At 34.8% G+C, this 27,357-nt stretch overlaps 2 protein-coding genes across 6 annotated transcripts in view; one reads left to right on the top strand and one right to left on the bottom strand.

Annotated features, from left to right (window-relative positions):
- The window catches only part of SUPT3H (SPT3 homolog, SAGA and STAGA complex component), a 297,812-nt gene that overhangs the window by 243,549 nt on the left and 26,906 nt on the right, over positions 1–27,357 (bottom strand). For all 4 annotated transcript variants that reach the window (XM_080388553.1, XM_080388554.1, XM_080388552.1 and 1 more), the window contains exon 2: positions 27,065–27,159. In XM_080388553.1, coding sequence (XP_080244679.1) covers positions 27,065–27,159 — 95 coding nt within the window. The remainder of the gene's footprint in view (positions 1–27,064; positions 27,160–27,357) is intronic.
- Positions 1–27,357, top strand: part of RUNX2 (RUNX family transcription factor 2) — a 250,418-nt gene that overhangs the window by 15,363 nt on the left and 207,698 nt on the right. The gene's annotated exons all lie outside the window — the stretch shown is intronic.

Here is a 27,357-nt window from a genome sequence, read left to right on the forward strand (position 1 = left end):
CTCATGTGCATTAATAAAGCTGCAAGCTTCCCATTAAGGCTTTCAGTGTATGAAACCCCTAAACCATGCAGAGTTGTACTACACCACTTACAGGATTCTTAGGCAGCAAAATGCACTGATAGTTACTTATCTGTCTCAAATGAACTATTAATACTGAATATTGTTTAAATCAACTACACTGATACAAGATTCACTAAGATTAAAATGTTCCAGTTTGTTAGAAGAACATCAAAATATCTGATGGTTAAATAAACCAAGGAGAGAAAAAAAAAAAAACAACTCACTCATTAGAAGCACTGAGATTTTATCAAACATATAGGATTAATCTCTATTGAATAGAACTATTCACAAATCAAAACTTAATCCACTTCAATACTTTCATGCAGTGCTAATCAATTACAACCTTTTCTAGTTATTCAAAATCCATGTGCTTTTAATTTTATTCACTGGTGGTCTAAAATATAATATTCAGGCCAAGCTAAGTCATTCTGTATTGCAACTTTGCTTTTTTTCAATAAATATTCATCTAAAGGTTTTCTTAGGGAGAACTGCTCATATGAAGACTGTGGTAATATTTTTATACTGTACCTCCTTGTTGAAGCAAAAGGTTAGGGGTTACCTAAATACCTCAACTGTATATACAAAAAAAGGAAAAGGTAAGTATTCACATGAAAAATCCAAAGGGACTATATTATTTATTTTTGCATTTCCTATGATTAATGATGCACCAGTGCATACTTGAAAACTGAAGTCAAAATAGGGTAACACCTCAAATTCCTTTACAAACTGTACAAATATCAAACTTCCATGCTGTATTAACTACTCTACCAGAAATATTTAAAGGCTCTGCCACCCCACATTAAGAGCATAACAATAATACCGAAATTCCCCTCAAACAGTATGATTTCTTGGTCATAGTCAAACTAATATTAATCTTCAAATTGCTCTTTATACCTTTATTTTTCCTGATTGCTTTTCAGAACACAGTTGTACTTTTTATGAGGAAAAAAAACCTCAGAGCAGTCTTAAGTAAATAAATGGATACAGAATAAGATGTTCATTAAGTATAAAGGGAAAAATTAAGCAGTAAGTAATTCTTGCAAGAGATGCTAACTATGCAGTGCAGACAGAAAAAAACCAGAAGCTAGATAATAACTGTTTAAGGACATGTCACACCTAGTGGCACACACCCATCAATGGGTAGCATTAATAGCAACTAAGAAGAAATACTTTCTAAAACTGTAAGTTAACACAAGAAGCTGAAAATACAAGCAAAACATGGCATTCTTCTATGCACAAGTCCAGCACACTCTGGTGGAAATTAAAGCAGAGAGGGAAGGGAGGAATTATCCTGTGCTTGCCAGGCTGCAGAGGTGCTGAGCACCCACATTTCTACTGCTTGGCTGCGACAGGAGCCAACGGCAGCTGTCGGTGCTGGTACCTCTTGAAAATTAGACCATGTGTATGTTTTACTCTATGTTCCTAAAAAAAAAAAAAAAATCAACATTGTGTGTTGTAGGTGATGAAGTTGGTTCTGAGAACTCATTAAATACACTCCATTAATAAGAATTACAATAAATTGCAACGTTTAATATGCCCTAGAGTATATAATATTTTAATTAAGGCAGCCTCAAGATAAATAGTGAGTTTAAGACTGCACAACCTGAAGATTTTAAAGTCTTAACTTCGGCACTGCCAGAATCCAAGTTTCATACAAACAGTTAAGAAACTGCAACATGAAAATATTCAACTGTTATTTTAAATGTAAAAGTTGTCTAATAGGAATAAATACAACATTCTGATAAGTGTACTCAGAAATAAATTAGTAAACTGTGCGCTATTTCCAAGAGATTTTCCTTGTAAATTTTGCCAGACTTATGAATTAACCACAGATTTTCACCAAGACAGCAGATACCCACAAAATGCAGAATATCTACCTCCTCCACCACAGAACCCCCACAAGAAACTACTGTTAGCAACAAATTAATTTTTGCTCACATTATATATAATAGCTTTAATTTCTATTGTATACATTTATTTCAAAATGCCTTCTGAAGTCTTATGGGGAACAGACTAAGGAGGTCTATCTTCTGCTCTCAGGTGGTTTTGTTTTTAAGTTAATAAAGCTTAAATCTAAGAGCACGTTTCCTTATGTAAACATGCTCTCTTCTACAAATAAATATAAAACCTGCCACTTAACATACCGAAAAGCACACCCTATAGAGAATATTTTAAAGATGAGCACAAAGACAAAATAAACTCCGGTTACTATATCATAAAACAGTTTAACACTTCCAATAAAAAAAAAAATCCATTATTCATGCATCTGTTTCCTGTATATATTTTTTATTCTGCTTGTTACCATACTGTGTACTGTTCTAACCTTCCTCATGAAGCTATAAGTTTCCTATTTCATGTATGAACTTGCCCCAGGAGGGGAAAAAAACATAGGTTTTCTACTGACTCACTTTAAGTGCTGAAGTCATTTTTATCAGAGCAATTAAATTATTCTGTGCAACCTATTCTTTATTAAACATTTTTATTTTAAAAAATTAATTTTAGCACAGCAAGGATTAAAGGAAGAGGGCTACATTTTCCTTTAAATACACATGGTGCTTTAAGAAGTAAGGTATTTTTGTATCATATTTACTGTATTTTAACAGCTTAAGAATATTTTTTCATCTCTAATAAACTACCTTTATTTTTATAGCAAAGGCTAAAAACAGTTTCTTCTGCTGTCTGTCTCTTAAAAATGCCATATTCATTAAGGTCAGGCAGTTCTGGAATTAACAATAGTTATAAGTTTTAATATGTTATAGCTGAAAACCCCGTGGCAAAAATATTTTGGCAGGAATTCATTCAAATATGGTTACTATACTTCTGATAGACACTAGCTTATTTCACATATTATATTTCATCAGAATTGCTAGCATTTCACAATGACTTAAAATTTATTATCATTCATTTTCTTGAATAAGGAAAGTTAAAAGCTGATGACCTTACATACATTTATTTTCCCCAGAATTCATTTGAAACGTAAGTGTGCCAAACCATTGTTTACTTATCCCTCACGGTCAGATATCTTACATCTAAATCCAGTCTGTGGTTTACTAAAACAGAAAGACAGAGCCACTGCCAGTTACATAATATTTTACTGTTCAGAGGAAAAGGACCCTGCCTCAATCACAATGAAAGTTAACTATAACACAAATAAGATTTGTTTGCATCTATATGCATGTATACACATATATATCAACCACCATATGCTGGGTGCAGTTCTTCTGAAAGTGGGTCTGGTATAACAAATCTGAACAGGATGACATTAAAAGTCATTAATTGTTGAATTGAACTGCTTCAATCAGACTTAATATATATGACCCTATACACATAAGCAAAAGAGAGGGTTGTGTTTTGTTGGGGGGTGGGGAGTGTGTAAGTAAAAAAAAAAAAATACAGACAAATAATTATGCCTAAGTACATACACTTCCAGGTAGTGTTAATCCCCCAAAATATCTGTGATGTATTTAAATTCAAACCAGAAAAGACAGAGTTAAAAAAAGCATAGTATATTAATGTATCCATGTGTGGTATTAGAACAGGGTATTCTTTCTTTCAACAAATGTTAATGAGTTGTGTATGTGCAAACATGCACGTGTACACAGTTCAAACCTCTAATTCCTACTAATCCATACTTCCAAAATTTTGAAATTCTTCAAGTAAAAAAAAAAAAACAGTAATAGTGTAAATTTAGAAAACATCTGTATTGGTACAATAATTTTCTATCCTAACATTAAAGCTGTAAGAGAGACTATGCTATCGCACTTAGATTTGCCAGCAGTACAAATACCCAAAGAACGTTCCCAACTCTTCACATTACTTACTCTGCTAACAGGCATTGTAAGAACTTGCAGCAAGGGTCTTGTCTTTATATTTGTAAAGAAGAATGTAGATTACTGCTATTAAATTCTGCTACATAAATTACAAGCATTAGTGCTAGTAGTGAAATAATAGGTGCAGAAGTACTCATTTTAGTATATTTAGCAGTATTTCTGAGGAAACAGATCTTTGGGAGTAAGTCTCTTGGTATCTTCTTGCTTCTTCCCATAGTCCCATGAAGAGAGAAACTGTTTTTGTGGACTAGATTGGCCAGTCTTCACTCACCTCAATTTTCAAAGTGAAACCATACATTTTAGCCAAAGTAGTCTTATTTGTGGGTCAGCTGCTGTTTTTGACACAGTGCAATATATTTATTCTCAAAGTGATCAAAAAAATAAGGCACACCATATTTACGTTGAAAGAATTCTGATGTGAAATGCAGTTCTGCCAAAAATTGATATTACTTCATAATATTTTATATTAATATAATACATCAACAATTTACCATAAATACCAACCTTCATGTAGAATCAGCAAGAGCAATTTTACACAGATTAGTTAGGATTCAACAGAACTTGAAAGGTATTTTAAGATATGACTAGCAACAACAAAAAAAATTAGTTCTAAAGACTGTGTCAGTTTGCTATTTGAATTTATCAAGTCTCAAAAAGCCTTTTCAATGAACCATAATACTGAACTACTATAGTATCTATGCTGCATTTTCTGTACAAACTCCATGAGTAACTGCTTTCATTCAACTACATCTACTCAGCTGAGAATCCTCCACATTTACATAGACAACTTGGAGGGGGGGGGGGGCAGAAGGAAGTGTCACTTTTGTTGTTCAATATTGCAGGGATACATGGTCTAGCTTAGTGACTTTATTAACAACTGTTCGATTAATTAATGCTACTAGTTATTGTATAATACTCAAGCACAGGAGCTTTGTAATAGAGTACTTAAAAGTCTGCAGTATATTTACTTATCCGCAACACTTCTTTCCTCTAAGTAAAGACCACCAGTATAAATTCACATTAAGAGTTCATCATCTACATTTCTGCAGTCAGTGGTATCAAAGTTTAACTCCACTGTGTTAGGTTATTTGTGGAATAACCAAGCCATAACAATGAATGGTTTATTTAAAACTGACAGGACCAGAAAGCAGCAACTATTTACTTAGGCGGCGTACCTTAGTATACACCAGTAAAAATTTTCTCTTTTCCCAAAAGGATTTTCTGCATAAAGGGCATTCACTTTGCTTCCTTCCCACCCCTCTTACATCCAACTCTGTACATTCAAAACTAAGTGCTGTATTTTTGTTGCTATTCAGTATATTTTTATTTCCTCCTTTCTGATTAAAAGGCATAAACAGAAACACTGAAAGAAATTCAAAGGGCACACTCCTTGTACCAAAATTTTATTAAAGAAATCAGTCAGAAAAAGTCCAGTCATTTGCAGATAATAAAATAACACCATCTAGGTAGCACAAAAAAAAATTCTTGTATTTCTTCCTATTTGATGCTAAATACCTTCCACAACACTCATCATTTTTGTACTGTTGCAAGAACAGTTTCATTCTAATGCAACACTGAGTATTGCATAAGCAAACACTAGAACAACTTTTCATTTTACAGTACAGTACAGAAGAGGACCTAAAATCGTGCTGTGTTATTCTGTATAGCAATGAATTCAGTCATGACCTCATAATAATTCGGGGTTCTAAGCTCATTAAAGTAACACTTTAATATTACCTTTAAAAGCAAAGGCAAAAATCTTGATTACAGCTGAGCTACCTAAATGCTTATTAACACAACACTACAATAATTTATCTTCCTTTCTGAACAAGCTCAAGTCTTCATTTATTTTAATACTCGTTAGGTACAAAACAAAGGCTTGAAAGAGTATAATTTTATTACTTCAAATTATAATATTAATTTACTAACTAATTTCAAGGCACATGTGTAGTGCACATGTGTAAAAACTACTTGATGGAGCCAGCTTACATATACACACACAAGCTGGAATGTTCCAATTCTGATCAAAGATGTATGTAGCCGGATGTGCGGTTAATTCACTGATCAAATTTTCACAACTGAAAAACATCTTGAAACATACAGTGCTAGTTACCAGTAGTGTGTGCTTTTTACTTTTATCATCAGAATTACTCATCATTTTACATTTTAGGACATACCTTACAAAATAATATAATCTTTTTCTCACATTTAAAAAAAATATAAAAGGAAGAAACAAAGAAATAAAGAGGCACTGGTTTTCAGTTCCAGCATTCTTAAAGGGCACAGTAAGACTGAGTGAAATAAATTTAAGATACCCATACAGTCTGAACTCTAATCTTAGTGGCATGTTCTTACAGTAAGCTTGTGCTCCATAAAACCTATATAAAAGTGTCAGAACCATAGATGCATAGCACATGCACGCAATGTAAGACACAAATCTGCCCTGTAACAATAACATACATTAGCTCCTCAATGTGCATGAAAGATTTTAAAATGCACTAAATCTATAAAAATAGTCCACTGTCAGACTTCAACACTGTCTACGGAATCAACCAGATGTATTGAATAAACACTACTTAACAGCTACTAAATTTGTATAAAGTCAGAAGAATTTGAACTAACAATTGTTTGAAATCTCCAACCATCACATTTAATAATCTTACTTGCTTACCGAACTGGCTATATATATAGTAAATATACACAATATAATGCCTATTCCACTTGAGCAGATATGCATAAAATAATAAGCTAAACAAATTAATAAAGATACTGAGATGGGCAACAATTTTACTAGTCTCAAAACTGATTTAAAAGATGTCTTTTTTTTTTTTTTTTCTTCTTTACATACCTGGTTGTAATCAATTACTGATGTGTCTTCACTCCTTGTTGCAAAACTTCCTTTAAAACTTACAGCACACACAGCACAACATTTGAGACCTATATACATAAAAATACTTTTTTTCAGTAGCCCAGAAAATCTGAAGTTTTTTTTAGGCTGACGATATCTTCACATAGAAACACAGAACGTCTGCAGACAGTAAGAAACCTTTAGTAAGCCTTTTTGCTGCACCATAATAATCTGATCCAGAAATTCAAGGGTACCTTAAACAACGGGCTACCTGTTCTAGCCATGCTTAGGAATGTGGCCAAATCATTTTTATTGATTTAACCTTTATAGGAATGCTACATATCCTCAGAGCAAAACATTTCTAATGCATTTATAATATGATATACCTCTGAGAAGTTACGAAAAAGAAAATAATCTTATGATAGATAGGCTAGCCCCCCTCCACTATTATGTTTTTTCTGATTTAGTGATCAATAGGCATTCGAGTGTTTGAATATTTTCTGAGTTTGTATGTGTCTGTATTCATAGGATGAAGTCAGAAACTGTAACACTTACAGAGGACAAGACTAGTATCTGACCTGTCTTTGTTTAAGGAATAAGAACTGGTGAACTGATAGCCAAGACTCTAAATACTCCTTTCATTCTAGAGTTACACATCAATCATGTTACCTGCAAACATATCAAGTTAAAACTTCCAGAATTTACAGTCCTTGTTGAATAAACTGAGCAGCATGCTAGTTATGTTCAGAGAGCTTACAGAAGGTGGTTTGTGTATCTCACCAGAATTCTTAAAGAAGTACTTCTCAAATTCCCTCTTCATCAGAAATCCATTTCATACATATTTCAATTCAGTATTTCTGGATGTCAGATTCACATTCTATTATTTTGAAACTTAGATTTGAAAAAATAGTGTATTTTAGTATTTGCTGTTCTTTGGAATGTTACAAACCACACTTGGACATTACCAGGAGTCACTTGTTTTTCAGAAAGTAAACTGTTCTGAGTTACTTATTATGGTAAACTTCTTAACAGCGTAAAGCAGAAGTGAACGCAGTGACTGAAGAGTTAGTCAAACAAAAGCAAATATTCTAATGTTACAAATTACCTTACTTCTATTTCTCATAAAGAAAAATTGAAGGATGGGAGGGGTGTTTTGTTAAAAAAAAAAAAAAAAAAAAGAGAAAACCTGGTAATGAAAATTATTCTTACTCCTAATAGTTACTAGCATGAAGTTCTAGTATGGTATTCTTCACAGCAGAAGGAAGTACAGCCAGGCACACTTTAGGTGGGCAGTATACTGTGACACAGATCACCAGTTTTAGGAAGATTTATCTCTACACTTTTCTGAAGACAACAACATCTAGAAGCCACTGATAGTAAGGTACATCTCATCTATGATGAAATACATAGCAGTCCTACAAAAAAAGAAAAATAGCAGAAGAATTCATTAGTGAGATAAGTGCCTTTCTACAAATGTACGGTAGACAAGACATCAAAGCAACTAATTGTAACAGATTGTGTTGCATATCAAAAATAGGTCTCCGCAAATTCTTACAAATTTCTTTTTCTTTTTTCAATCAAAGCTTGTCTTGTCCTTCAGAAAATACATCACTAACTTGGTTTCTTCTTCCACTTTTTCTAAGTAATACTCTAAAGATGAATCCATACCCAAAAACACAATAGCCATACATAAAATATCCCTTGACACTAGCCTTACACTTTGCTAAACCAGATGAAACCAAGAGCTTCATGTGGCATACTGCAGTGATTTTTCTACAGACAGCCCAGTTCTACCTACATTCATGCTGCGCATCAAGGATCTGATCACATAAGTACTTGCATTTATGCAGTACAGTAGACAGAGCATTCGATCAGTTATTGCATGCAGACCGGGGACACTATTGATAAATAACTAACTGGTAACTCCAAACAAGATACCAGAAAGATCACTGAAGCATATCAGATGACACATACTTCATTTCAACTTTAGTACTTTTATAATAAAAGTTAATCCTTCAGATGATACACATTTGAAAATTGTAATGAGAGCTGTATGTCTCTTCCACTGTTGCATTGCAGAATAGAACCTCTGTTGTCACTTGCTATTACAGTGCACCTTAAGGAAGGACCTAGGCAAAACTGGAAAGTAGTGGAATATGTCAGAAATGCAAATTGTTTTTAAGACAGTGATGATGGAAAAAGGCCTAGTTTAAATGCAGTTACACTAATAAAACTACTTATAGTAGCGCACTTTGTTTATAACATAAAAGATACATTTGTATAAGGGGATTTATTAGCATAGTTATCCTGGCAAACAATAACATCTTTTGATGCTACAGAAAAGCTACTCTGTGTTGGTGTGTGAGAAAGGTCAGATGGTGGAAAATGAACTTCATGCTCTTAATCTGTAAACTCCTTCCTTTCCTGACTACTAACAAGTGTCCTAGCAGGGGAGACCCACAGCCTTTCCAAGAACTCACGCAGGGAACCTTCTGCTCTGTTTCAATGGAACAAACCATGTGCACATTCACCTTCAAGAGCACTGGCCACCATGGCAGCTCTCCGAGTAAGTCTGTCTACACAGGTCTGCCACAGTAAAATTGCCTCCAGATTTTCAGTTCATAAAGGTTTTATATATACATATATATAATCACACACACATATATCCATACATATATGTCTGTAAAAAACAACATATTTGACTACTCAAGTCTGCAAACCATTAAAGGAGCAACTGTGATACCTCAGGAACCCTAAAGCTTGATTTTAGTGTTTTAAATAAGGGAAAACAAAGGAAGGAGACAGCAAACTCTGGGAACACATTTTGCAAGGCTGTTTTATAGGGACTCAGGCAGGAAAGCTGCACAGCTGAGGAAAAGCTATCTTTCTGACACGTGACTGGTATTACACAACAGAAGAGCACCAAAAAATACTTGTCCTTTGTGACACACAGAGGCCTAGAATGATGGGAGCATTAGGGGTCAGACAACGCACACATTATGGCAATGTATAATTTGAGTAACACAGCTTGTTTTCATGGCAATTCTGATAATTCCTCCCCATTTCCCAGGGGATTATATTTTTGGTTTAATGATTCTCTCCACGTTTTCTAATGGTGAAAATAGCAGGAGAATATCATTTCACAGCCAAGTATTTTGATTCTGACAAACTTGTCTCTTAGCACTTTACTACCCATCTCTCATACTTCTGACCTTCTCAGCCTCAGGTCTTGAAAGTAAGTAGTATAGGACTGGCTCCATTTTCAAAAGCCTGTTCTCGGCCATTGGTCTTTCAAGTGTTTCTAAGCATCTTCAACATTGTCTGTCTATTTTCCAACAGAACAGGGCACAGCTCCTGCAAGAAGCCGATTCCAAATTTACTCAAATGTATTATGATCATAAATCGTACTCTACCACTTTCAAAATCAGCAAAAATAATATGACCTCTTGACTAAAGGTTTTTCAGCTGTCTTTACTGTCATAAGGCAGTGGTTATCTGGTATGCCTTTTAGAGGTCCTGTCTCATGCAGAAGTCAGAGCCACCTGGAAATTCATATATCTTAACAGAAAACCTGTATCCTTCATTTCTTTAGGAAGACTTTTGAAGATTGTATTTTTGTTATACTTTTGTTCAGTGCCCACCATGATAAAAATACTGATCCAGAGGTATGACCCCTATATGACAACAGATCAGTAACAGCAAAACATTTTACGAACAGCATTATCAGTTCAGCAGTGCTGAGCGTCTGTTTATTTCAGCACAAAGTAAAGCCATCTCCCTTCAAGGTTAACTTATTTTGATGTACATTTGAGAAGTCTGTTCTAAAAAAAAAAATAAATTAAAAAGGCACACTGATGACTCACATTGTCAGGACTTGGTAATTTTGGTTCTTGCTGGAAAAATGCTTAGCAAATATTCTCAGCAAAATGCTCCCATTTTCTTTGTGTAAGCATATTTTAAACCTGCAAATAGCAATGCTAACTGTGCCACCACCAAATATAGCCTGTTCCCTACTTTGGGTAGGATCCTGAAGGTATTTTCAACTAGAAAACTGGTTCTGACTGCAACTAAAAATTCAAAAAATTCAAAGCAATTAAAAACCTCACTGACTGACTGGTTGTGTCAACAGCACCATACAGGATTCTGATGAAAAAAACAATTTAAAAAGTTGATTACTGCATTCTTTCTCAGCCAGTTCCCTAAAAGCACAGTTTACACTATATATTAAGTTATTGTCCCACATCTGGTCCTCATACAGCAATACTCTTCACTGAAGCCACTGCCACACCTGAGATTCTGAACAAACTGAAACAGAGTAGCAAGGTAAAAAAAAACACCAAAACTGATTAAGAAAAAAATAATTACACATGAACCTAACTGATTCACTTCACAGAAAAACCTACTTTATTAGTAAATATTAAGCAGCACAGTCAAAGCAACTTGACTTTGGAAAACAATTGATGCTACTTAAAAGTTGCCTTGGTTAATATGTAAATGCAGAAGAGAGCCAAGTGTTGCAGTACAGAGTACGTGGAACTGAAGCTGGTAACAATGACTCCCTGTAAAAACATGGTATTTTAAGAGACCCACAGAGACACACTACGCTCAGTTTTGTTTAGGTTAATATTCTCAGTCCAGATGAGAGAACAGGAACCATATTTATCACAATTTACTATGACATCAATCTGGATGACACGCAAATATTTGAAGAGAACGTGATAGTCTTGGTCAATTAGAGAAAACCCAAAACCAACAGGATTAAACAGACAAGTGTAAAAATGCAGACTTAGCAAATCAGCTGTTTAAATAAAGGTGAATAACTTTCTAAAGAATGGCAAATTTGAAGAAAATCTGTAAGTTAAAAAGGGTTAAAACTAAACTGGTGGCAAGTATTCAACTCATTCTCACAGATGCTATCAGGCCTGCCATATACAGAAAAAGTAGATGGCTTCTGCACATCTTACTGATGAGAAGAGCTCACCAGGAAAACTTTCTTTTCTACCTTTTTCCCCTTCTAGACACCATCTTGGGTAGGGGGTGGAATCTCAAACATTGGTGGAAAATAAGTTGTTAGTAAGGTTTAGAAACTATAATCAATGTCAAAAAGTTAAAGGTACTGGATTAGTCAGTATAAAGAGACTGGTGATCAACTTTTTCCTGGTCTTGCAGTAAAAGACAAAGAAGTCAGAAGCAAAAGAGGTGTCAAGACATTTTGAACAATTTAGTATTCCATGGCTAGGTTATAACTATGCCATCTGTGCCACAATATGACTTGCCAGGTTGGATTTTCATGAGTCCTGGTATCTCTAGACTTCAGTGACAGGTTTTATATATAAATAAATAGGCCTTACTCAGCAAAACACTTAAGTACACACACAACTACCTGTATCTCATTCCTAAAGCCAGTGCTAATACCCTACTCAATCTGAAATCATCCAAATAATCTGCTCAAAGTCTGTCCACAACATATAAAGTGCATATAAAATGTTCCCAGTTTCTATTACTGTTTTTGATAAGTGATGCACACAACTCATTTTTAATTTGTAATTACAATAATAAAATCAAATGACAATAGGAATCACTTCCACCTTTTAAATATTTAAATTTATGCAAGATAACATCAGTCAAGTTTTAAAGCATCCAAACACTGACTCTGCAAACAAAAACGGGGAGACAAAATAAAAAAGTGCATATCCTAATTGTAAGAATATACTGAACAGTGGATACTTTTTTTTTGTTTACATTATGCATTATTAAGAGAGAACTGCAAAAACTTGGCAAAAAGTTACTTGGTAGGTTTGTCCTGCTTCAGTAACAGATAACAGCTGAACTGTCATTTTAACTAGTTAAGTCATGTTTACAGCTGCTTTTTACAGTCATATAGCAGAAATGGCTGGAGGACTCAACTAACGGAATTCACTGCAGAGTGGTGCTGTACTAAGTTCAGATAGGTTTTAAAAGTCCTGAAAAAAAAAAAAAAGTGACAAAAAAAGTGTGTTTCATCTTTGTTAAAGGACTATTCCTGGTAAATTTTAAGTAGTAAAGATTTCTGAAAAGCGATAGCTTTGCAGATAAATTACTTTCTAGCCTTTCAACTCTAAGGACATTTGAATTTAGTCCACCCTACTTTGGCTTATCAATCAAGAGGATTACTTTAAGACAGAGGTCTTGACCAAGACTTAGAAGACATGACTCTTAATTCATAACCCGAGACTGACCATGCCAAGCCCTAAGGTTAAGATATGAAGACAATCACACGGATCCCTCTACAAATAGTCTCAAAAGAACAGAACTGAGGCATATGACAAAGACATACTGACAAGGTGAAAGGAAAGACTGCACCAGCTCATCACTACCTCTCAGAAGAAAATACTTTGCCTTTCCATTTGGCAAAAAACAAAGACCACTTACACATGCATAAATTATAAGCAAGCATATCCAAAAACCTTCAGTAATTTAAAATCTAACTGCTGTTCTAGGCACAAAAAATAAACTGCAGTTTTAAAGCGTGCTGACACCTACTCATTCCTTCAGTCCAAAAACCATTTATTTTGGGTTTTAAGTTTAAAATTCCCTGCAATGATTTTTTTCTCTATCTTTGGCTGTAATAGAGGGACTGCTCTTTGAATTTCTCAAGTGCATGAGTGATAATTATGTTCTTATGATCAATAGTAAAATATTCCCAATATCTTTGTTTTCATCTACAACAAGAAAGAAATGAGTCTTTCACCAATAACAAAAACAAATACAAGCATATTACTTCCCTTGTAGTATTAAAGTAGCTGCAGCTGTTCTTCATGTTTTTATCAATCCCCATTTAAAGCAACAAAAGACTACCAAAACAGCTATGACAGCTATCATCAGCTGGAGAAGATGTTAGCTTTTCAGTCTAGTGCATGTGAATTGTTAGTGATACTAGCTACCAACACTTGCCTTTTGTAGTAGATGCTTATACAAGAAACATGTGGCATGCATGGAAAGCCACATGGCAAGCTTACACGTAACAAATAATGATGCAAAAAAAGTCTACTTCCTGCTTTACTTCTCTTGAGTAAGACTATTCTCTTCCCTTGGGTGAGAATGAAAAAAATAGTGAAATATGTTTGAGATCTGCAAGGATGTCTGGTTTTTCTGTTGGCAACACTATCACCTACATCAGACTAGACAAAGCTTTATTAAAGCAGATAAGACAAAGGTCTCCATTAAAACTAAATGGTGTCCAGCAGTTTCTGCCCAGGGCCTCAGTTTTCAACTAATAGAAGTGTGTTATTACTTCCTTGTTTCAAAAGTATCATAATGATACATCAATTAATATCTTTCCCTCAAACCCTATGCTGCTGCATAGAATAGTCTCTTTTTTAAAAAAGATCAAGTGCCCCATATCTAGTTCCTCAATCCATATTTAAAAAAGGAATTTTCAAAGTTTTGGTCTGTTTTTCCAGATTAAACTAAAAATTCAAAAGCCCAAATCACCAGCTTTTTTTTTTTAATTATTTTTATCTCTCTTAAGAATTCAAAGATAAATATTGACATCCTAACCCCAGTTCCAGAAAGATACTTGACTTTGTATACAGAAACACTCTAGTGTTTTTTCAAAAATAATTCTAGACTCCATTAGAAAGAATCCCTAGAGTTTAACCTTTCCTTCTATAAATTGAGCTCTTATCTTTTCAGTCATGTGAACCATAGCAGGACCCAACAGATACTGAGCTGACACTTTAAAAGTCAGCGCTGGGCACATAACTAGAGTTGTATGTGAAGGGTCCTACCTGGGCAGGTGGAGTAGACGATCCTGCCAGTGCAAACTCACAGGCAGACCTGGTTTTAATAAACTCCTTTCCAAAAGACAGTCTCATTCTTGAAGGAATAAAACTAGCATTTAATAAAGGAACAAAGAATACAGAAGTTCACTATCTAGATACTGAGCCTTTCTCTAGCGAGGCACCAGATATATATCTAGCCCTGTTCCAACATGTATTAAAGCTGGATCAGTTTAGTAGGTGTTCAGTATTCACATCACAGGGCTACCTACTCACAATTTCAATTCAGTAGGCATAAACAGACCTAGAAGTGCCCAGTGCAAGTTCAGTAGCATTTCCATAACTCTCTAATACATCCCATTCAGGGACAATCAGCATTTATACCTCCATGTTTTTTAAAGTTAATTTGCATACGGTTAAATTTAATTACATTATTTGTATTACATTTTTCATAGTTACATAAAATTCACACAACTGTTCTGTCCACTGTCAAAAGCAAAATCTGAATTACTGGGGCATCAGCAGAGGCTTAGGAAGTTAAACAGGTAACAACAATATTTTTGTGCATAAAGAACAAAGCAAGAGACTACTATGACCATCTGGAAAAAGGTTACATTCCCTCCTAGTAGCTAATACAGAGAAAACTGGTTTCTCCTACATCAGAGCTTGTAATATGAAGCCATCCTCAATTCTATGGTTCTCAGTCACACAATGTATACGGATTATGTTTTAAAGTCTTAGTCAATAATCACCCCCTTATATCAGCACACTGCAACTAAGATGTTTTTTCTCTCCTCTAAACTCTGTAAACATATACACAAACATGCATACATTACAAAGAGAAACACCCAACAAGAAATACCACACAGTAATTTTTTATACTATCCAGTATACCACAGTGAAGTCCTCATCACCAAGACTGTAAATCAAGAAAAAAATTACTCTGCAGCCTTCGCTCCTATTGACTGAACTGCCTTATCAAATTATTAGATGAAAGACAGATCTGGCCATAACTAATCTGCCAACTACACAGTTAGGCATCCAATATAGAGTTACTAGGAGAGGAACAAAACACTGACTTCCTCGGGTAGCTTTTCTGAGGGGTAGAGGGATGTTAAGAAAATTCACTCTCACATCAACCTTTTCCTGTATGCTAACGTTTTTACTCCTCTGTTTCTTCCTAGATAGCTAGACAAGCAGATTAATATTAACTGGAAGTCAGCAATGTGTTATGATTATATACAACCTTATAAACACATGGACAGAAACAGAGTTTAATTAAAACATGAATACTTTTTTTCCTAAAAAGAGGGAGGAATAGAAAGGCATGTTTTTCATCTTTTCCAATACTTTATCAAGTCTCCAAGATCACTCAAACTCCTTACTTTAAAAAAAAAAACCAACCACTCCTTCATAGCAGCTTTCAGCACTGTAACATGCATATAAAATAAACTCTGGTTTTAACAGTAACAGTTTAACAGTTACAATATTTTATCATAATTGAGAAGCAGGTCTGTAAAACAGTAATTACTGATTTTTTGTTCAAGTTCCTCAAAAATTGGAAACACATAATACTAAGTGTTTGGGTGTTATAACATTAAATCATATTTTTTCAGGGAAATATGCAGAAGTACGCTGATGTCTACATTTTAAAATATAGATTTGCAGTAGCTTTGCGGTCTAGCAGAAAAAGTAGTCATAGGTATGGAGTCACATATTAAACCACACTGAAACATACCTTCCATGAGGACTATATATTTTCTCCTCAACTTGGCTAGTGAAAAGGACTTTCCAGAAATTCAAAATTAAATATTATTTAGTAATTTTAGATGCTGCTTGATATTAAGGTCTAGTCTACATTTAAAAGTTTTTCCAGAGTAATTACCCTAGCTTAGCTATATTGGAAAAAGCAGTTTACTACTGTAGGCTATAGCAGTTAAACAAAGGAGACTGTAAAATAAAAACACATTTTTCTCATATAGTTGTGGAGCAACCTGATCTAAGGTCTGAAGCAGGTTAGGTTGAACCAAATGATCTTCAGAAGTCCCTTCCAACCTAAATTTTTCTATTATTCCATTCTATAGTAGTATTATTTAACTGGTCCAGAAATACTGCCAAACTGTTGAGAATGAATGTATACCCATTTAAATGAAAACTCATATAATATGAGCACACAAAAAAAGCATGGGTCTGCTCCTCAGGGTCTCGATTTCCTATGAATTAATTCAGAATATAACAACTACACAACTAAAAGCTACAAGCTTTGTTTAGAAGGGAGCTACCTTATTTATAGAATTAGCAGGAACCTTTTCTAATACAAAAGTGTTAATTTTTAATAGGAAAAAAATAGTTTGCCATGAAAATAATTATTTGTATTCACTGGCACTTGAAATGGCCAGTTACATTTATTTATACTTTGTGAAATTCAACTTTATTCCTTTAAGTTTTTTTGTCTTTTCTTTTTTTATTATTGGTGTGTACATATCAGATGTTTATACTATCTTGCTGTGCTTCACCAAAAGCACAAACAACAGTACTTAAGACATTGTTCCTTCCAGGGTCACAATACAGTCTACTAAGGGTCTATAGTATTTCTTTTTTCAGGGGGTAAAGCTGTGTCATGGCTGTTGCCTTTTTAAGTAAGAAAAAGATCCACTCATAAGCAAGCCAGTGCTTCTTCAGAAATACTCATTCTGTCTAGAAAAAGAGGATGATTCAAAACCACAACTACTCAATTTTCTAAAAGTTGTACAAATCATGTTGGGGGAAAGGGGAGAAAAACAATCTGAGCTAAAAATAAGTAACAAAGTAACATTATCGTTCAGACAAGGGTACATTAGGTCAGAAGCTGCTGCTTTTTAACACCATAAAGTGCTTATAGCTTTCTGTTCAAAAACTGCAGCAGAAAAAAAAGTTACCAAATCAGGAGAGCAAACAAGTTGTGTGCTCAGCATTTTGTTTAAAAAATAAAAAAAAATAAGAAAAAAAGAAAGCTTTAAGAACAAACTACATGTTCTGTGTAGTGGTGTTTTATTAAAACTAAGAAAACTCATCATTGCCAACATTAAAAAACTGCCAATATGATTTTGTAGAATAACCTCACACATGCCATTAGAGTATTCTCCTTGTCCTTTCTTTACCTACCTCCAACTTAGCCATTAGTCTTATTGACATTTCTTCCATCCAGTTATATCACAGCTGCTAAAATATTACTTCCCATTTCTACAGCCAAGCTAGAAGAAAAAGTACTCAGCTATTTCACAGCCACAGGAGGTATGGAGGAGAGGGTGGGTTCCCTTCTAACCACTGCAACACCTTAGTGCATCATTATAGAAGGTCCTACAGAAACACACAAAAAGATCCAATGCTGATCTACGAGATTTAAAAATCAACTTAGTAACAGAAAGAGACAGTGATATTTAATATGCAGTGTACTATATATTTGTTATCTATATCTGTTAAATATATAATTAAATTGGAAGAGTAAGTAATCTAATGGAAATCAAGAGTATGATAAAACCATTTATACACGTAGTTATATGTAAAAAAAAATGGTGTCACATTTTTGTAGAGTGCTAGAAACTATGCAAGAGGAGAAGTTATTCCATTGTAAGTCCCAGAGCCAGTGTGGGATTTGAGGATAAACTAATCACCTTACAGACCAATTTAGGGAGAACGTCATGGTTTAAATTACTATGTTGAACTCACAATGATAGAGAAAAACACATAAACACATTTCCCTAACCACTAAGGGCTACCTTGTACCTCCAAAGAGACAGCCATGTACCAGGGGAGGCAGACTTTACCATCAATCCAGCAAAACCTGGGAAGGATTATACAGGCTTTGAGCCTTGGAGGGGGTGGGTTTAAGTATTGCGCTCCAAAGCCAGGGAGCGGATATCTGAATGAGCCAGAAATAGGACCTAGAAGAGAAAGACACTCTGAGTTAGCTACCTAGGATGCAGTGCAATCTGCTGTTTCCTTCTACTTCTTCTAAGTCTGGTCACTTAATATATATTCTAATTGTTAATTTTCAATAATTTATCTGATAACATTGGAAATAATTCCACTGGGCACAATGACTTCAGAAGAATGGAAGAGTCATCACTAATTATAGAGTCCACCTCCCTACTGTTCTGTATGGATCAATAGTGTCCTATAACAACACTGCACACAGACACATAAAAATACAATCTGTACTGTCAAATTAAACATGACTAAAACAAATAAACTGAGATTGCAAGTCATGCAGGCAGCTGCAGTTTAAAGACTTCAACAGTTAAGAACAGACGCATCTGCCTGTTACAGTCATAACTGTAGTTAAACTGGATTTTCAGGTTCAGCTCACTAGAACTAATGTATTACAATTTATTACACTGGGGAAAAGAAGTAGAAAATGCTGAACTTGATTCATGTATTAGTTTACAGTTTGATCAGTATTTGGTTACAATATATGTAAGTCTTCACTTAAGTAGAACAGATAATTTCGAAGTTTTAAAATCTTTTGCTTAGGTATTAATGATATTTTAAAGCAACTTGTCAAAACCTGAAACAAAGTTTTGGGAATCTGAGCTCAAAATCCTGGTACCGTATATCTTAAAATATTTCAATTCAAAACAAATTTCAAATACAGGATATACCTGAGAAGTTGCATGCAACTCAGAACAAATTGAGTAAAACTGTATGAATCATAACCTTGGAAGAACTCTTCTCATACTAATCAAAACTGATTTCACAGATTAACTGCAAAACCTACATTAACTCTGAACTAGCAAGAGAAAAATGTAGTACTAGTAGAGCAGAAATACAAGATACACATAACCCAGAGTCATGCTAAACTTCAGTTAATTTTGTTTATAGTAAAAACTGTTACCCAGATAAATCTCTGTCTTTCCTCATAAAAACACCCTTGACGTGTTTCTTTTTAAAAGTTTCTGAATACAAATGTAATTTTGAAACTAGTTACAGGAATGTTCTTTCCTATGTCTGTAAAGAGACTCTATACATAGAGCAATTTATTTGCTCTATGTAAAAGACTGCCCAGGTACTACTCCATATGTTAATTAAGATCCTCCATCACCTTTTGCCCCCTTCAGAAGTAGGGACAGGATACCCAACAACAACAAAAAAACCCCAAACCACACACACAAAAAACCCACAAAACAAAAAGAGAGAAGCAAGAGATAGGAGGAGTGTACTTCAGACAGGATGTTTGACACTAATAAGGCCAAGGTTCAGGCTATCTTTCAAGTGACCTCTGCTACTGAAAGGTAAAGTGAAACTGCAGGATTACAAAAGGGAGGTCTAAAATAACTACACTTTAAAATGCAGTACAGAAATGTGGTAGCCTGAAAGAATGAGTTTTCAAATAGCTTTCAAAACTCACTCCATTTTCAGCTCTTGCATCTTTTATTACCAGTTGTGCGAACCCCATCAGGCCTCCTCAGCAAAATCCTGTTGCACTAAGCACCATACACAGAAGAGACTCTGCCTTTAAAAGCTTAAAAATATCACAGCAGCAGCAGAAAGATCTGTAGTAATTTCTCTCTCTAATGAATGTCCTTCCTGTACTCTATCCCACCTATAAAGGAAAACTTAAGAGCAGAACTATTTCATACCACTCTTGCCTGCTGTATTTAGTGAGCTAGACGAAAAAAAGCAACACACAATCTGATAAACAAGTACCAAATCTGCTGCCACTGCCCTTCTGTTGTCTCTCTACTAAAGGGCGGAGGGGGGCAAGTCTTCTATGCGCGTTTGCAGAGCAGTTCAGCTCAGTAGGCTATACTGGTTATTTTTGAACAATGCAATCTCAGCACAATTCTGGGTTCAAATATGGTAAACAAGTATGGGACAGAATAGAGAAATTCTTTACAATCCCAAATTACAGTTTGGTTAACCAAAGTGCTCCCTCAGCCAGGTCATTACTGTTGTTTTCTTCCACTATCATTCCAAACAAGTTATCCAAAGTCAGATGATTTTACTGATCAACTTCAAAGCGAAGAGGGTGCATACAACCAACTGAAGCCATAAGGTACGAGTCATAATAGGGTTAATGTGAGTACTACCATACCTCATCATACAGTAAGATAAGCTAAATCATTAAATACAACTCAAGCATACACTCATTGTGTTGCATGCTAGATAAATTCTGGATCTTTTTACTCAAAACAATCTAGACTGTTCAGCATAGCTTCCTCATCACTCTAATCATTTACTTGTTTCAAATAGAATCAGGGTCTGCATCTGCTCTGCGTTCCAAGAAACCCAAGACATACGAAAACCAACACTAAAAAGTCTGTTCTTCCTAGGGAAAAACTGAATCTGGCATGAGGGGAAACCTCATGAGGAACCTGGGACAAGGGGAAAGGCAACTCTCATTTTTATGCTTATACCTGCCTCACAAGGGTGAGTCAAACTTAGACATTTGGGTAGAACAGAAAAAAAAAATCATAAACCCACAAAATAATCAAGGCCATGGTTTAACAACTGCAAACTGGATTTACCAGCAACAAAACCCATTTTCAGAGAGACATTAAAACATCCATTTGTGTTTTGAAGACTGATAACAAAATTAGATGTTTGTTTACCAAAAACCAAGCAGCAGGCTGACTGTAACAGCTAAAAAGAACAACAAAGTTTTTGGGCAAGAGCTAGAAATCAGACAGAGTGTATTTTAAAAGTTATCTTACTGAAGCATATAATAAAACACTTTAGGTAAACCATTCAACAGTAAATTATGTCTTGCAAACAGCACAAAATGCACATTGCATACTTTTTTTAGTTATCATATAACCTGAGTGACACCAAGTACTTTGATTACAATTATTATGATATTTGAAACAGGATTAATACAAACACAAGCCAAGCTGGTAAAGCACAGCTGTATGAACCACTACATTTCTTTACCATTACGTATGACGTGCATTTCTTCAGCAGTGAGCAACAAATTCCCTTACTTCCCAACTGATAACAAAACACTATTTTAGCACACATAAGCACTGTTATTATCAAACACAATTTGCATTTCTGTGTTCAAAAATTTACGTCCAATACTAAAAGAAATCAGTGACATCTGACAGGGCATTCAGTGCTGAACAAACTGTAATCCAACTCAAGTCAGCAGTGGTTATCAAAATACATCCGTTGGAGAAAAGATCCATCAGAGATCATACTTTTGATGATTTCACTTCACATTCAAAAATTTAGAGTATTGTTCCTTAAGGTGTTGTCATCTCAGAACAGATGATAAATCCTTAGTAGAAAAACCTCTGAAAGTAACTTATTTGATTGACAAGTTTGCAACAGATAATAAAAAGAGTAGATTTTATAAGACCACATTGTATATAGGAAAGAAAAAATCCCATGCAATGCCCATGAGTCTAAAATAAAAGTATGCTCAACCTAAACACTCCATGAGTGACCAGAGTTCTAGAACTGCTCTCTACTAGTCAGTCTGAATGGGCAAATATTGAAGAAGTTTAACTAATTCAATTGTACTTAACACAATACAAATCAAAGATTCACATCCTACAAATGTTTAGCTCTCTTAAAATTACTGAAACATGGAAAGCTAAACACTTGGTCACCTCAGGATCAAGTTGTAAGGTACAGAAAACTGAAGCATTTGATTCATACTAGTTTAAAATATATTTGCCATTGGAAAGTTTTGCTCACATGATTTGTAAAAGTATTCTGTTGATAACTTCAACTAACCTTGACTATGGCCTCTGTTCCCTCTGTGTGTGAGTTTTCAGGGGGAAAAAAATGCACTGAATCAATAAAAGCAACTACTCAGTTAACTTCAGATCACAGTAATCAGTATTTCTGTAAATAGTTGAAATAGCTTAGAGAAATCAAGATATTTTACTGAGGGTGGAAAAAAACACTCTTCATCTGCAAGTTGTTCAACACAAGTGTTTCTACTGTCATGGTTTCCAGAAATTTGCTCTATAAGTAATATTTAGATTTAAAAATAGATTATATCAACCAAATTATGAATTTTAATGGACACATCATCATGGCTGTGAATCTACCAGGCAGAACTATGATTTAAGTACAACTGACCTAGGGTTATCACTTAGTTTGGAAACATGTTGTAGATCAGCCAAATGAAGCTATGTAAAACAAATTTCACCAAAATGCACTAGTTGTGTGGTAAACTTTTTGAATTATTAACACCTACCACTAAGTTTGATGGTAACATAATAAAATATCCAAACACAAATAAAGGATGTAGGCGTCAAAGCAAATCCTACATAATAGTATGTTCTTTTGAATGAATTTAAAATAAATAGCAAAAAGGTCTTAATTAAAAACCAAACATATCCACATAAAAAGCAACGTACTGTAAACTGACATGTTTGGGTGATCTGTGACAGCCTGATACTGTTATCTAACTCTGTATTCCTCTTAAGATAATCAGCACATTAAGTACTATCTCCAGCTATAGTTAATACTATTTACGCAGGCATTAGATGTCACACAGAATGGATTATTTTCCTGACAAACAAAAAAATTGCTTCAAATCCAAGTAAATATTTTAAATACTCTTAATGGAAAAACAGGATTATTTTATTATTAAAAAAGTAAACATATATGTATGCTATGAAAAATAGTACATCTTTTCTGCAGTATTTTATGATTTCAAGATTCATACATTTCCTGCCTTCTCAAATAAATAAAAAAAATATTTTTGAGCTTATCATAAACATGCAATTCGCAATTCTACGAAAGGATTCAGCTCATTCTCCAGTGCTGAGGTTTAAAAATTAGGTGTAGCATACATAACAGATGCAGCATATGAATAACCTCCGCATCTTAAATGGGATTACTCACAAACTTAACATTACATATAAATTTAAGCATTCCAGGGAATCACACCCCGACTGAAAACAAGTGATGTAAATTATAAACTAATCAAAGATACCACCTTTAGACTGTGAGGCACTGTTATCCACAGACTTCCAGATCTCGCTACTGGGTTATAACAGGACTGGATATTCCACTTCAAAAAGATAGTTTCTCTGCATTCCTTCTGTCTTTTAAGTCCCTAAAATCCCACAGCCCATTTTTTAACAACAGCACATTAGCACCCAATGTCCCTGTATGACTTATTTCTCACAAGTTCATCTTCTTGCTGCACACCTTTTTTGTTATTGAGAAAGACCCAACAAGTTGAAGTTACTCTTCATATTATTCGATATGGGTAACAATCCATAGGAAATCGGTGATCCTAGAAATCAGTGATCCTACTGAACTTCACAATAACATACTATGCAGATATAGTCTTTGTTTTCTTTTAAGAAGGTTGTTACCTTTTTTGCACTGTAATGCTCCAGCCTTTACTGTTTCCCAGGTTCTTAAGATGTCAGTATGGATTTATAATAAATTGCCTAAATGGGAGAATCTGTAACTTCCTAAATTATGTAGTTTATAAAAAACATCAAGTTTTGTCAGAGCCTGGAAAGTTCCCTTAAAGGAGTAGCTTCATTTTCCAGTCCTGGCTAAAAGAAACAGCTGTCTTTTTTCTCTCCCCATGGCTCATCCCTGGCATTCCATCATTTCAAAAGTCTCCCCTTTTTTTCCAGGAAACAATAAAAAGGCAAGTTTCAATGTGCTCATTACATTCAAGGAATTTCCTCAGTTCCTACTAGTTTAATGAAACTGTGAAATCTGTTACTCCAAAGCACAGAAGATCTGTTTGCATAGCTTTCAAAGTATAACTGCACCAGTTCTGAAGCAAAAGGAAAACGTCCATTTCTTCCATTTATATGGCCAACAATAACTTCTACATTCTGACAGAATCGTGTGTATACTGGCGGGGAGGGAAGTTTCAAAATACTTTATCAGGAAGTCCACAATTAAATAAAATGCAGGCTCCCCAGATACTGATCCAAATTAATGCAGAAGCTTCTTTCACTCCAAACTTCACGACTGCTCTTTTGTTTTTTAAACACAGTTACAGTTATTTTCTCCACCAAGAACAACACTTACATTTTCCAGTGCAGATGACTATAATAGATGTGAACAATAACTGAATAGAACTCTCCTGAAGAAGAGAGCTAATGTTTTTCTATCTGAAGAGAACTCGGTGCAGCAAACCACTGCATTTGAAAAAAAGTACTCATCTACTTTAGAATATACAATGCACAGGAAACGGTTTGTTACCTCATTTGCATTATACTGAAAAATACTCCAGTGGCATGCATCCTATGCTCCACTTAACAACAATCTAGTGGTCTCTTTGGACATTTAGCTGAAAATAAATTGCATCTTCTACTTTTGCACAGGGAACTTTGTAGAATTTGAGAGGCAAGTAATTCCTTTCCTATCTACTGTCTGTAGAGCAAATCAGAAATTGTCACATGACAGTCGTCAGTCTACAACACATGACAGGACAAGCAAGACAGCATTATTCTCACCACCATTTAACCTGCTTAAAATCTCGTATCCTCATAGCAGCAAGGAGCCAGAGAGGACTATTATGAACAGGCTGAGCGTGAGAGAGCAGGGAAGGTTGGGGACTTGGCACACAACATGAAGACTTAGTATTTTTCTTATATAACTGTTGTCGAGTCCATAACTGACCAAGATAAAACAACCAAAGCAGTTCAAATGTAGCCTGAAGTGACCTAAACCACCTTCTTCCTCCTTAAATTAACTCCTTCAGAAGTGCAAAAGTGAAAACAAAGAGCATATCTAGTGTGATACAGCAATACCAAAATGTTAAATATTTCCATTACATTAAAAAGCCAAATGCAGGTTTTATGCAGGTAATTACTATCTGTGGAGGCTTGAAATTTTAACTTCTTTACAGTCATGGAAGGCAGCTGGCAGGAAAAAAACTGTAGATTTATACATATTTATAAAAATAAAGCTTTAACTTTCATCCTGTCCTAATCTTCAGCTCTAACACTATGGAAAGGGGAAGAAAGAGTGTGGAATATTTCATATAAAACTATGTAAAAATTTTCATTTGTACATGTACAAAAAGCCACATGCAAACAAATTAATAGATACTCAACAATTAATGACCTACAGAAAAATGGTCAAAAGGATAATATCATGGTAACAGTCAGGACACATCTATAATTTTAATAAATAAAATTTCCCTGTCATTACAACATAGTTATCCATCTATGGGTCAGAAGGTGGACGCTGAATTAGTTTGATTTATATATAGCCGATTCAAAATTTATGAAAAAAAAAAGCAACACAGTAAAAAAATACCAGCAAGATCATTGAAAATACTCAAAGTAGAGATCAGTAGCCCAAAACTCCCATTTAAGTCCACCCTCCTTCATCTTATCTTAAACAATACCCTGGACAATCTTCCAGAGCCAACACTTCAGTGAAAGGAGCCAATAATTACCACTATCTTTTGAAACCATGGATTTATGTCTCAGTACTCTGGGACTAGCTTTCTCAATTTCATTTTCAACTCTGACAAATGAACACAGGGAAGAATCCTTTAAGATGTTTTTGCAAGATTTCATAAAGCAAAGCTCCCTTTTATGTGTAGCTGACCTCAGCAACTGGCAAATACGCATCCTCGCCCCCCACTCCATAAGTAACATTCAAAATTATTTATTTTTTAAAAAATGTATGATTTAGAGAGCTAGGCTGTAGTGGCTCAAGTCTATCTGCAGCCTTAGAGGTTAGATTTCTTTTAGCTCTAGGCTGAAAATACTTTATAGCGTTTGATAAATCAGGAGCATGAATCCAAACAGAAACAAGCTCATTACTTCCCACCCCCCCCCCCCATACTGACAGTACAGTGTCTTGGATATGCAGAGAAGGGGGGGTGTGGGGGGGGTGTGGGTGGGAAATGCTGTCTAGTGGTAGGTCAAACTTCTTGATGAACGTGTTGCTTTTCTACAAAATGAAGATTTGCAGTCAGCCCAGTGTAGCTGGGTTACCAGTAAAGATAAAGACTTCTACAGAAGGATTCCTTCTAATTATGGAAGTATCTTTAAGACTGACAAAACCCACCTGTCGAAACAACACTGAAGGTTTCAGAAGTTGTAAGCTGCAAATATCATATAGTATCACAGCTTGGAACTGGGGTTTTAAGAAATTTGCTGTTAATTTACAATAAATAACTTATCTTTCAAACCACTTCCTATCTGCCAAAACCCAGTCATTTACAAGTGTTCCATATCTTAATTTCATCAGCAATATTATGATCTCAGCAGTCTACCTTTCTGTATTAGCACTGAAAGATGTTAATACAAAATATTTATTTAAATAAGTATATATGACAACAGGAAGCTTAGCTTTCTTTGATGAAGGACTGAGAAATACAGGTCTCCAAGACTTCTAAAGTAGTATTAAAAATTTCTTTGCTCAGTAGGATTTTTCTCTCCTTTCGATATAGGATTTTTTTTTATTTATCCAAATCACCTCTGAAAGTTTTACAAATCAGAAGTAAAACACTAACAATTCTACCACTAATACTTGTTCTTTCCCCCATCAGCATTACACACACATCCTAAGAAGCCATAGCCACCTAAAAGATGCATACCAAATGCAGAAATTACTAGGTATTTTGACTGATTACTTACATCATACTTTGCAACTCAGGTGTAAAGCTTGTAGATTTTCTTCCACTGCCTGAAGAAGAAACTGTTGACATCGGGCTAGCCACAGTGTTGCTCATCTGAGTAAACAAAGAAATAGTAACACTTACAACACTTACATTTTATGTTTCATATTCAAAAGGAAATAAAAGCAATTTAGAGTAGACTTGAATGTAAAGGCTCTGCATGCAAAAAGAAGCCTAGGACACTGCAGAAAACATAATAGAGTTGATGTTTACTGTAACCAAAGTATTAGAAACATTCATTATTTCTGAAAA

This window comes from Falco punctatus (genome assembly GCF_963210335.1).
Source record: "Falco punctatus genome assembly, chromosome: 5".
Lineage (NCBI taxonomy): Eukaryota > Metazoa > Chordata > Aves > Falconiformes > Falconidae > Falco > Falco punctatus.